Source organism: Mesoplodon mirus, assembly GCF_964341445.2.
Source record: "Mesoplodon mirus genome assembly, chromosome: 2".
NCBI lineage: Eukaryota > Metazoa > Chordata > Mammalia > Artiodactyla > Ziphiidae > Mesoplodon > Mesoplodon mirus.
Window position 1 is genome coordinate 120,542,166 of NC_138977.1, and position 12,970 is coordinate 120,555,135.

General features: G+C 42.2%; 1 protein-coding gene across 6 annotated transcripts in view; it reads left to right on the top strand.

Annotated features, from left to right (window-relative positions):
* Positions 1-12,970, top strand: part of TTC13 (tetratricopeptide repeat domain 13) — a 70,925-nt gene that overhangs the window by 40,586 nt on the left and 17,369 nt on the right. For all 6 annotated transcript variants that reach the window (XM_082629638.1, XM_082629639.1, XM_082629640.1 and 3 more), the window contains 4 exons: positions 5,242-5,324; positions 6,818-6,959; positions 7,255-7,429; positions 9,405-9,561. In XM_082629638.1, the coding sequence (XP_082485764.1) occupies positions 5,242-5,324; positions 6,818-6,959; positions 7,255-7,429; positions 9,405-9,561 (557 nt within the window). The remainder of the gene's footprint in view (positions 1-5,241; positions 5,325-6,817; positions 6,960-7,254; positions 7,430-9,404; positions 9,562-12,970) is intronic.

Consider the following 12,970-nt stretch of genomic DNA (forward strand, 5'->3'; position numbering starts at 1 on the left):
GACTTCGTCCTGACCTAGAAGGCAGAGCAGGGCTGGGAAGGAGAAGGGCTCTGAAGGCGAGAGGAAGGTGTGAGTGATGACATGGGGGGCGGGGCCATGGTCAGGCCCTTGAGCAAATAGGCAGGCTGAGTGTGAAGGGCTGGAGCACGGGGGAGGGGCCCTGAAAGGTCTCGGGTGCAGACTTGAGTTGGTAGGCCCAGAGGAGCTGTGAAGTCTAGACGTGGGGGGAAATACAGAGTTGAGACCCAATCTGTATTGAGGAAGTGGTTGCTGATGCAGCGGTGGCCGAGGAGGATGGGGACGGGGACTGATGAGGGGGTCGCCGGCCACGTTCAGGTCAGGGGCGGCCACACTGCCTCGGGTCCTCTGGGGGCTGCAGGAGCGGTCCCAGCACTGTCCCTTGAAGGCTGCTGTGGGAAGAAGGAGGTGAGGGACAAAGGACAGGCTCTGTCTCAGCTGAGTGGGGCAGGGACGCCACTGCCAGCCTGCCTGCCCCTCCTCCTGCCCGGGACTCTGCGTTCTCCGAGCCTGTTTGGGGAGCCTGTCCTGCAGCAGCTTCTTTCTGGCCTGGGGCAAGGGGCAGAAACACAGCTGAGAGTGGAGCTCTGGCTCTCACCCAAGGCCTGACACCCCAAACTGCCCGACTGAAGACAGCCGGCCTGAGAGTCACAGAGGGTCTGCCCGCCTAGGTGAAGACACTCATTCTGACCAGGAGGTGGAGAATTCAGAGTAGGCTGCACTTAACCCTGAACTTGGAAAGGTGGGAAGAGCTTCAACAGCCTGTGGCAGGGAAGGGTACTCTGGCAGAGAGAGCATGCGTGTTATTATGGAAAATAGTTCTGAGGGTCTGACACACACATAAACACACACACTGGGAGGGTGGGGAGAGGGTTTACCTCTAAAAAGGTCACAAGTTGTAAGTCCTCCGTGTTACAGACAGTGCCTGTCACATAGTAGGTGCTCAGTAAGAATCAGTGGGGTAAATGCATATCAAGGACAGAGAGCTGAATTGGAGTTGGAAGGCCTTGCTCTGAGCTCTCGCTCTGAATCTTATTAACTGCACTGCTGAAGCTGCTGCTTGAACCCTTTGAGCCCGTCCCTCCACATTTATCAGGCAGAGATGATGCTACTCTCTGTCTCTTGAAGTGAGAGTGAGGCTTCCATAAAACAACATGTGTGAAAAGTCCTTTATAAACTGTAAACCTGAATCAGGTATTGATGATGATACAGATTATTTTACATGTGAGAATGTAATTTAATCGAAGTTTTGTGGATTCTAAAAAATAACTCCCGTCCATTAAAAACCAAACTAGAAGGAATTTTGCAAATCTTACTTCATACACCTCATCTCCGTTTTGCAAGTATGTGGAGATGGTCCTAACAGGGACCCTTTCTGTCCCGCTTCGAGGATTCGGACAGGCAGTGCAGGCTTTGAGCAGCTGCCAGGTGATGTCTTCCAGTTTATTTTGTCTCTGCCCTCTGTCTTCTCATCTTCTCTCAGTCCCCTTCAGTTAAAAAATTGAGAATCACAATGCTGTGTTCAGAGTCTCTCCCTTGAATATCACATGAGGGAGAAAGATCTTAAATAGAAAAAAAAAAGGCCAATTATTAGTACTAAGAGGGTACAGATAATTTTTAAAGTAAACAAATGCAAGCAGTTGATTTCACTTTCTTTCTTTTTTTTTTTTTTGCGGTACGCGGGCCTCTCACTGTTGTGGCCTCTCCCATTGTGGAGCACAGGCTCCAGACGCGCAGGCTCAGCGGCCATGGCTCACGGGCCCAGCCGCAGAGCGGCATATGGGATCCTCCCAGACTGGGGCATGAACCTGTGTCCCCTGCATCGGCAGACGGACTCTCAACCACTGCACCACCAGGGAAGCCCTGATTTCACTTTTAACTGTAAAGCCATGTTTAGGAACGTGGGCAGGGCCCTTTGTATTATTTCGAAATGAGAATTTTTCAGAAAAGAGCCATAACAGAGACACTAAGTAGAAAATGGACATGGACCAAAATTCAGTTTGGTTTATTCCAAACCTCCCGGATGAAGACCTAGAAACAATGCTTTTATTCTCTGAGTGTTAGCAGCCCCTCAGTGAACCTGTCTCACCAAATGGTTTGGTCTTCCGTCCTTTTCACCACGCCCACCGACACAGCAGCAACATGTGTAATAGATGGGAACTTTTTCTTTGCATTTTATAGATCTGCCGTGTGAGGAGGTCAGAGTGTTTACGTAGGGTCTCACTCATCCCAAAAGCATCCCCGTGAAGTATAGAAGGAGCAGAGGGTGTCCCAGTTACAGAGATTGGAAAACTGAGTCAGTGGTGAAATGCCTTAATTAGATTAATGAACTTAGTTCAGATATCTCTCTTTCTCTCGTTAACTGTAGAGGCGAAGTATTAAATAGACCAATGAGTTTGAGCCATCTCTATATCCTAAAGATGGTCTCTCCAGGTCAACAGCAGTTTAGAAACAGAGTGGGTGATGGCTTATTTACTTTGTGATATAATACATTAGAAATATATTAGGATATATTATATGACAAATTTCACAATTGTCCAATTCAGAAGATATATCAGACATTTTGGATTTTCCTAGGGAGTAAAACAGCAAGAACTTTTCTACTGAATTCTACCCATGTTGTAAGGATATTTCAAAAATTGTATATAATAAGCCTTTCCTTTGAGAGTTACCTGCGATTGTTCTGTTCAGTTTTACCGAACAGCCCCAGGGCGTTGGCTGCCCTTTAGCTAGTAAAGAAGACGGTGACTTAAGTGGTGATGGTTGCATTCATGATGCCAGCGAATTCAGAGCCAGTTCATGTGCTTAGAGATTGATTCAACGAACGTAGTTTCTTTGTTCCCAATGGCTCAAAATCTTGATTCTGCTATGTCCCCTCTTTGGCAGAATGAGGTAGAGAGCTGTGCAGTGATTAGACAGGAACCCCGAAACCAAAGACTTAAAAGCTGAAGAGAAATCAGACTTTGAAGAACTGGCGTCCAAGCATGCAGTAAGTGCAGTGGGCAGCAGCCGCCTCCTGGGCATCTCCACTAGACGTCCACAAACACCCCACACATCACACGCCCCAGTGGACTCACGACCTCCCCCGTACTTCCTAACGTTCCTTAACGCCTCCCTCCAGCCGGGCTCTCAGCCTAAACTCTTCCTGCCCTCTCTTCTCCCTCATCCCTCCCTCGTACCCAGACAGCCACCAAATTCTCTCCTAGTTTGCCTTGAAAACTGTCTCCCGAATTTGACCCTTCTTTCCCCCTCCTCAGAGGCACTGTCTCAATCTGAGCTTCCATTATCTCTTGCCTGTTCTGTCACAGCCACCTCCCATCTGGGCTCCATCCTCTCCCCTCTCCAGCGTGTCTTCTCCTTTTTTACCAGCAGTTTTCATGTTTACAAAGAGTAAATTTTGTGAGGTCCCACACCTCCTCAGAGCCGCCAGTCCTCGTTGCTTCCTTCCTTCTGGCCCCGGCTTTCCCTCTTCCCCACTCCCCCTGACCCCATGCCCCCTGCACTCCTGCCCCTTCGGCTTTCCCAGTGCCGGTGAGCGCTCTGTGCCGCTGTGCGGTGCCCCCTGCCCCGTCCAAGATGCCCTCTTGCTTTACCAAACTCCTCGTTCTTTAAGACCCAGCTCAGTTGTCAGCACCTCTGTACAGCCTCTTCTGGTCTCCCAGGCTCAGTTTAGTGGTTTCTTTCTCTTTATTCCCAGAGCCTCTTCCTCATATCTCTGCTGTAGCTGTTAGTTTGTATTCTAATAACCTGGTTACCTACTTGGCTTTCTAATGACACTGTGAGTTCTCAGAGTACAGAGGTAATGACTCACCCATCTTCGTGTCCCCTTACCTCCTGCTATCCCTGGCACATAGTAGGCGCTCAATACATGTTTGTTGAATTAAAAGTACAGCTGTACAAATCCTAAAAGATAAGACTATGTCACGGCAGGAAGCCCAATGAAGAGTGCTCTTTTACATTTCTTCGGTGTTAAAATTTATCCATTCTCATCTTTCACCCAAACAGTAGCTATTCAGTGGCATTCCTTCATGAGACGATTTTGTCTTCAGTATTGCCTTTGAAGAGTCAAAGCCAGCCTCTCTTGCCCTGCTGGCCCCCTCTGGGAAAATCAAGAAGCAGGGGCTGAATGACTTTCTGAAAAGAATCAAGATTGTATAGCTTTTGCAAAACTATTTTGTGTGCCTACCGGGGCATTAAATATTTATTGAGTGCCTACCATGGGCAAGGCATTTGATATCTTTAGTGGTTTTCTGCTCTGAATTCTCTAATCAGGTTGAAATGATCTATTCCAGAAGTTTTAAAGTCAAGTCTTTCTCAATTAAAGCTCTTAGAGATTGTGAGCCTTTATAGCTGTTAAGTCAGATAAGTCTTTTCCTTGGGAAATGTGGGAAATGTCTTCGTAATTTTTTTTAATCACAATAAATAGAGTCATAATGAAAAGTACATTCAATCCCAGTGTAAGCCTAGGATGTTTATTCTGAAACATTTCATCACCAATTTTTATTTTATCACCAATTTCCCCAGAGAGTCCCCCTGCAGCCAAGTGCACTGTGGTCCCAAGGGCTCCCCTGAAAGCATAGTGTGTGGAGCTGTGGGCCCTGAGTGCCGCCTTGAGCTGGGCTGGCAGGAGTCATGCCCACCTGCCCCCAACTTGAAGGTTTCTCCTGAATTTTACGGTTTATTTTTTCCTCGTAGATCATGGGAATCCTTCAGGTAGCTATCCTGGGAACTTTTCTTCTTGTTCTATAAATAATTTCACATTGGGCTTGCTTTTTTTTGTCTCTTCTGTTGGCTCACTTTCAAATGCTGCTAGCTGTGATCATTTTGCATCATTTCACACAGCTATTAGGCTTACTTTTGTTCCATAGGGTTTTTATTAATTAAGGGAATGATATTAAAATGCAGGTGTTACCAGTATTCAAAGTCCTAATGACAAAGATAGTGAGAAGCTGTTTTCCCATTTTGGAAGGAGAAACTTAAGGCTCTGTTGCTGTTCATAGTAATGCATTTGTTTACTATTGAAATTAAATCCTCCAGACTCATAGTTTATTGTACTTTCTACCTCTCTCTTTTTTTTAAGTCCTCCTATTTAAAAAAAAAAGTACTCAGAGACCATGTGTATATATATATATATATATACATATGTATGTCCTTTAGTGATTTGAGAGAAACTCAATTTTAACAGTTAAGCAAATGAAATAATTTTCTATATACTTTTTACAGGAAGCTATTGAATCCTTCAAAGAAGCTTTGAAGCAGAAAGTTGATTTTATTGATGCATATAAAAGTCTGGGACAGGCCTATAGGTAAGTAAAGTACTAATAGTTAGTAGGGGTAGGAGGGAGGGCGTAGAGTGGGATAGCCTCACATAATAGTGATTTTTTTTAAAAAAATGCATTTCTTAACCAAAAGAGATGGTCATTCTAAATCACATAGGCATTCACATACTTATTAAGATCTTCTCTGGAACACAGAAAGAACCACGGATTAGAGCATATCGTGATGCCTGTTACTGTGTCTTAAAACAACCTCGGTCTGTATATATTAGTCTAGAAAACGTCAGTCCTTCAAGGGTTGTTGCTTTGAATAGTGGCATTATAAGCTGCTGAGTTACAGGTGCTGCTGCCTTTTTAGGCAGTAACTAAGGTTAATACCCACATCACTAGGATCTGTTTGAAGATTCCTAGAATTGCGGGATGGAAATGTTACAGTTATGCTGCATCTCTATAGGGTATGAGCAGTTGTGCCTGGACCCTTGCTTCCTGACTACATGCATTGCCCTGACCAGCAAAGCTATTCTGACTTTTGGCTTAAAAAATTTTTAATATTCTGACTTGTAAAGGTACTATAAAAGTTAGGAAAGAGAGAGACAGTAATAGAAATCCCCTGTAAAACCCTGTTAGGTACCTTATTCAGGAAGGATTACATTTAAGAGCTTATTGATCTGATGCCGTAGTTGGAAAAGCTCTCATACTAACTTGGAGAAAGTGTGTTTGGATTTGTTCTAGGTTTAAGGGATGATATTTATCCTTCCTGTCCCACAAATTTGTTGGGTATATAAATTGAAAACAGATTTGAAAGAACCTAGTAAATAGTAAAGTGCTGTATAAATGTAAGTGGGTGTTATATATATATTTTTTAAATCTTCATTATTTATAGAAAGTTGACATATGGGATATTTGGAAGGTTCTTCAATTATTTATAAAAATTTTGATATATGAAAGAGGGCAAGGCTGGTCAGTAATAACCATTTCCACTCTGAAATGATCACAATTCTGAACTATACTTCTTATTACAGAATTTTAAAGTAGACAATGATTTACTGGATTTTAAGTGAAGTACCTTCAGTGACAGAAAAAATTAAATTATAAGCCTATGAATTTGATTCGCAATGATATACCTCTGTATGATTATAACCTACTTACTTTTTTCCAAAGGAGAAACATATGTTTCTATCCAGATAACTAAAATCTACACAAAGGTTTTTTAGGGGTTGGAGCTGATCATGAGTTGGGGAAAGGGATTTGAATAAGCATTTGTCTTTGGAAATCAATAAATTAATTTTCCCCCAAAGAATTTCAAGAGCTCTATGGTGATCCTATAATCCGGTAAGATTTAGAAAAAGTAAGTAGGATATGATGCATCAAAGGCTAAGTAGCTATAAAGTGGTAAAATAAAAAAGCAAACACCCACATTAAAGTATCATATTTGTAGATTGAACCATAATTCTGAGGATAACTTATTCTGTATGTTTACTGAAATGCCTATACTATGTTCATTACTATTGTTCAATACCTAGAGAGCTGGGAAATTTTGAAGCAGCCGCTGAGAGCTTTCAAAAGGCTCTGTTGCTGAACCAAAATCACGTGCAGACCCTCCAGCTTCGGGGAATGATGCTTTACCACCATGGCAGCTTGCAGGAAGCCCTTAAGAACTTCAAGGTGAGCATCCGTAAGTGCGAAGCACTGTAACTGCCATTCTGCGTCATTCTTCAACCAAGTTCAGTGAAATGAATGGGGTCAGCGGGGAGGGCGGGCAAGAGTAGTGCTGATACTTCAACAAAAAGAAAGGAAAAAACCATGGCCTGGTCCTGTAGACTGATTTACTGAGGATGTATTTGGTCTGATTTAACCTGGAGAGAAAACTTTCCTAATTCCAGATTAAAGAAGAAAGTACTTTAAAGTTTCCTTAAACTGTATTGATTCTAATACAGCATTTTCTCCTTCAATGCCTCAGCGGTGTCTGCAGCTGGAACCGTATAACGAGGTGTGCCAGTACATGAAAGGACTCAGCCACGTAGCAACGGGACAGTTTTATGAAGGGATAAAAGCACAAACTAAAGTTATGCTAAATGACCCTCTCCCAGGCCAGAAGGCCAGCCCAGAGTACCTTAAAGTGAAGTATCTCCGAGGTAAGTCAAACAGCTGCAGAATCACTGACCCTGAGTGCTTGGAGTAGGAGTGATACTGCTTGTGTCTCTGATGTTCCGTGTTAGGCAGTTGAGTCTCAGAGCAGCTGGGTGACTTGTCCTCAGCCGCCCCTTGGTTAGTGGTGGTATCTGGACTAGAAGGACGAGCCCATGTCTTCTAAAGGCCAATCTAGGGCTTTTTTTTTTTTTTTTTTTTTTTGCCTCTTCCTCACATTTTTTCTTTCTAAAGTTAAAAAATTTTACTTATGCCAAAAAAACATATTTTGACCTAAATGTGACAATCATCTGGGTATCCATTGACTTGTCACACCTCATCCAGAGATATAGGAATGACAGGAAAGGAACATTTTATGAGGTTTTTACTGTTAAATAAAAACTTGGTATCTTTGATCTGTCATTCCTTCATATCAGAATTCCCACATAGTTTGGAGAATTTAAATTGAGATGAAGAAGAAAGCAGATCTTTGGGTTATCCTTTTATTAGTCAGTCTTACCCTTTTTCTGCCATACATAAAGACATTTTTGTTTTTCATATAAAGCCCAAATCTTTACTTTTATTCCTTCTCTTTCCTTTATCATTAGCCCTTGGTACTAGCACTGTCCAAGTGAAAATATTTACAAGCCATGTGTGTAATTTTAAATTTCTAGTAGCCACATTAAAAAAGTAAAAATGAACAGGTGGAATTCACTTTAATAACATATTTTGTCTTATTTAACTTGGTACATTCACAATATTAGTTCAATATATAATTAATATGAAAACATTTATTGGATATTTTACATTTTTTGGTACTAGTCTTTGAATATGGCCTATATTTTACACTTACAGTTCATCTCAATTTGGATGCTAAATTTTCATTGGCAATACTTGGTCTGAACTTAGATTTCATAAAGTTTAAAGTTGTAAAAGTAGACTGATATATGTAAGTTGTTCCAAACATACGGCAGTTTTCTCATAATTGAATAAAATATCAGTTTTAAGTTTAAATTAATTCAAATTAAGTAAAATCTAAAGTTCAGTGCCTCAGCCACACTAGTCACCCCTTAAGTTGTCAATAGCCAGCTGGCTAGGGGTTACCTTTTCGACAGCACAGCTCTTTACTCTAAATTGTAATTCCCTCTATTTTCCTGGTTTAGGAGAACTTGGACTTGTGAACTATAGACTGAAGATGGGGGCACTCCAAATCCTGGTTTTTTCTACACTGCGTCCCTAGAGATAAGCAACAGTTGGTCAGTCAGTTGATGAAATCACATACGTAGTCAGTAGATCTATTAGTTGAGAAGGAAGCAGGCTCAGTCTAACACTGAACTTGCATTCCCAGACCCTGGAATTGAATAGTGAGATCTTCGGTGTCGCTTATGGAAAGGTGGTTAAAATTTAGCCAAAGTGGACCCTGATTGACTGGCTTGTTTTTGACCCTGGTAACTCAAGTCAGCGGCAGGCCACCTCCGTTATCATATAATAGTGACTTGCTAAAATTTGGAGTCTCCATTTAGAATTCTTGTAATTTTTAAAAATAAATTATTTATTTATTTATTTTTGGCTGCGTTGGGTCCTCGTTGCTGTGCGCGGGCTTTCTCTAGTTGTGGCGAGCTGGGGCTACTCTTCATTGTGGTGCGTGGGCTTATTGCCGTGGCTTCTCTTGTTGCAGAGCACGGGCTCTAGGCGCAGTGGCCTTCAGTAGTTGTGGCGCGTGGGCTCAGTAGTTGTGGCGCACGGGCTTAGTTGCTCCACGGCATGTGGGATCTTCCCAGACCAGAGATTGAACCTGTGTCCCCTGCATTGGCAGGCGGATTCTTGACCACTGCACCACCAGGGAAGTCCCAGAATCCTTGTAATTAAATAACGGTTTGTTATGAAGTATTTGTACAGGCTGGCTATAAAAAATTACAGTTAGCTATAAAAACCATCTCTTTGGCATATCCGGGTGTGTCAGATCCCATTTCCCATCTGCAGAGTATTCTCGATATCTTCATGCACACCTTGATACTCCCCTTACGGAATATAACATTGACGCGGACCTGCCCGGAAGCTTTAAAGACCACTGGGCTAAGAATCTGCCTTTCCTCATAGAAGACTACGAAGAGCAGCCAGGGCTGCAACCCCACATAAAGTGAGTGCTTTATTTATTTTTTTATTTTTTACATCTTTATTGGAGTAGAATTGCTTTACAATGTGGTGTTTCTGCTGTACAACGAAGTGAATCAGCTATACGTATACATATATCCCCATATCCCCTCCCTCTTGCATCTCCCTCCCACCCTCCCTATTCCACCCCCCTAGGTTGTCACAAAGCATCGAGCTGATCTCCCTGTGCTATGCAGCAGCTTCCCACTAGCCATCCGTTTTACATTTGGTGGTGTATATATGTCAGTGCTACTCTCAAAGTGAGTGCTTTAAATGAAGATTTTTTTTTCTTTTTCAACACTGAGCTGTAAGTTCATCATAATATCTCTTGGTCAATAAATGGCTTTCTATTCATGTTTCTGATGAATTTATTTTTGAATTGGATATGTCCGCAAACATTTCTTTTAGCTTACCTTTGGACATCGTCTTTCCTTTTAGCATGACATTCCCTGCTAATTGGGGTAACTTCAAACTTCAAATGTACTTATACTTCTTGGTAGTGTTTGATATGCATTATTCCTTTACCGTGTTACTTTAAAACAAATTTCTTAACATATTAAAAGTTTGAAATTACAGCACTGGCCAATACTGCTGCAGTATGGCAAAATGGATATGCTAAAAGGCTATCCCATTACAGAACAATTAGATTTAGAATAGAAATTAATTCCTGGCAGTCTAGCAGTGTCTTAAAAATTAGGAAAAATCTGTAAAGATCAGCTCCCTCGATGCCTAAAAGGAAAGAAAAGAGAAGGTATTCAAACTACAGTGATGGATGGTAAACACATTTTAAAGGAAGAAGGTATCCTATCCAGTGGAGTGCCTTGAGGCATGGCAGGGTGGGTTTGTTGACCTTCAAAGGGCTAAAGTGATCACATATTGGACGCATTCCCAGGATCTCAACAAAAGCAGATGCAGATCCTTCCTGGGGAGAAATTAGTGCCAATTTGTACCCCAAGTATTCCCACAGACTAAGATCATTAGTGTGAGAATGAAAACCAAGATGACCAAAGGACCCTTAAGGGTCCTTTGACCCTTAAGGACTTCAGGTATTGGAATTGTTGAAAACAGACTCTACAATAACTCCAAATGAAATGCTTGAAGAAATTATGAAGAGATCACAAACATGATCAAGAAACATGAGATTATAAAAAATGACCAGACAGATGCCACAGACCCACATGCTGCAGACCAAAAAAATAAGCTCTAGGAATAGAAAATATAATCATTGAAATGAAGAATTCAGTATACAGGCTAAAAAGCAGATTAGATACAACTGAGAGAAAATTGCAGAATTGGAAGATAGAGCACAGAGAGTCAAGGAGTTAGAAAACTTGAAAGAGAGAAGATACGTAAAATGTAAGAAGGGCTAACACTTGTGTGTGTAATTGAAACTCCCGAAGGAGAAAATGGAGGAGAGGCAATATTTGAAGAAATAATGGCTAAGAATTTTCCAGAATGAAGGAAACACATACATTCATGGATTTTTTTTAAAAAAAAAAGCAGGGTAAACGAAAAAAAAAATCCATTCAGACACATCATAAGTAACTGGAGAACACCTAAGGTAAAGAGAAAAATCTTAAAAATAGGAAAGTCATATCTCCTACTTAGGGTCAATTATTGGACTGACTGTAAACCTTTCAACACCAACAGTTTCTGCAAATAAAAGTCAAACAGCTAATTAGAAAAGGGCAAAAGACATGAACAGGTAATTTCATCAAGGGGAAAACATGAATGGCAAACATATGAAAAGATGCTTCAGTTCATAAATATATACGACCACATCACCCACTAGGTAAACAAATATTAGCAATACAAAGTCTGATAATAGTAGTATTGACCAGAAGGAGGATATGGGGAAATTTCATATACTGGGGTATAAATTGCTCCATGAACTTCTGCCAGCAGTTTGTCCTTATTGTGTAAAATCGAATATTTGCACGTCCTACAATCTTAAAGTTCTGCTCCTGTGTATATTCAGGAGAGAAACATGTACCTGTGCACATGTCTGCTTGGAGACCTGTTGATAGCAGTTTATTTGTTCACAACTGAAAACGAAATCATCCCAAATGTTCATGAACAGAAAAATGGATAAATCTGATACTGTCACCTAGTGGGGTATTATACAGCAGTATAAACAAATGGCCCAAGCAACAGTGTGGACTAATTTTGAAATATAAAGTTGAGTAAAAACAGCACGTTGGTACACTGCAGGGTCACATCATTTTTCCAATAGAGCTCATAAGCAAAACTATAGAATATATTGTTTAGGGATATACATACGTAACCTATATTTTAAAAGAAGGACGTCAGGGAACTGTGAACACAAAATTCAAGATAAGTTACCTCCTCCTGGGAGGCAGGCGGATAGGACAGGAAAGTGGCATACAAGTAGGTAGAGCTACATAATTGTTCTGGTTCTTTCGTTGAGTAATGAGGTTGTATGCTTTTGTAAGTTTCAATAATCAAGATAATGAAAACAAAATAGATTGCCCAAAGAGGTATGTATGTTCTCTAGCACCCCTTTTTAGAGAAATACTTATGTGCAGAGAAGGGGGGTTGGTCTGAAGGGCTGTCCTTGGAGAGGCCTGCTCACCAGGCTGGCCCCAGGTTGGCGTCTGGGAACGGGGATTTCGGGATCTCCCCCTACCCCCAAGTGCCCAGAGCTAAGAATGGCTCCCAGCACCTGCGCCATGTGTATGAACAGTGCGGTTCATGCTGAACACCTGCCCTCCTCTGGGGGCCTAGGGTACCTGCCAGGCAGGGGTGCTCACGTGGTCAGCCCCCAGTACAATCCCTGGGCCCGGCGTGTCCAGTGAGCATTTCACTCGGGGAATCAGTGCCACATGTCTCCCCAGGGTCCTGGAAGTGCGCCTGGATTCCTCTGAACCTCGCCCCATGTGCCTTTTCCCTCTGGCGATTGTGCTGTGTCCTCAGAGCCACGAGTACAACTGTCCACAGAGCCTGGGAGTCCTAGTGAATTACAGAACCCTTGGGGACGCTGACACAGCCTGTAACTTAGAATTGCAGTCTTTGTTATGAAAACTTTTAGCAGGTTGGCGGGTAAACAATAGCAGTCACATACACAATTCCAAGTCCACTTGGCATCATATAAATAACTTGGGGCCGGAGCAGGAGATGGACATAGGGTCGGGTCTGGTTGGTTGTCAAAAGAGGCAGTCCCTGTGTTCTGGAGAGGTTTACAGAACAAATAAGGCTCAGACGTGTCTCCTGAATTGCAAACTAGTTATCAGTGTTACTAACAAGCACGTGACGGCGACTGTGCACACACTGTCACGGAGAGTCCTTCTTTGAATTTGTGTCTGGTTGGGTACAGACCACTGAAGTAAAGATTACGTGGTCAGAAGTTCCTTGATTATTTTTCCAGTGGAGGAAGC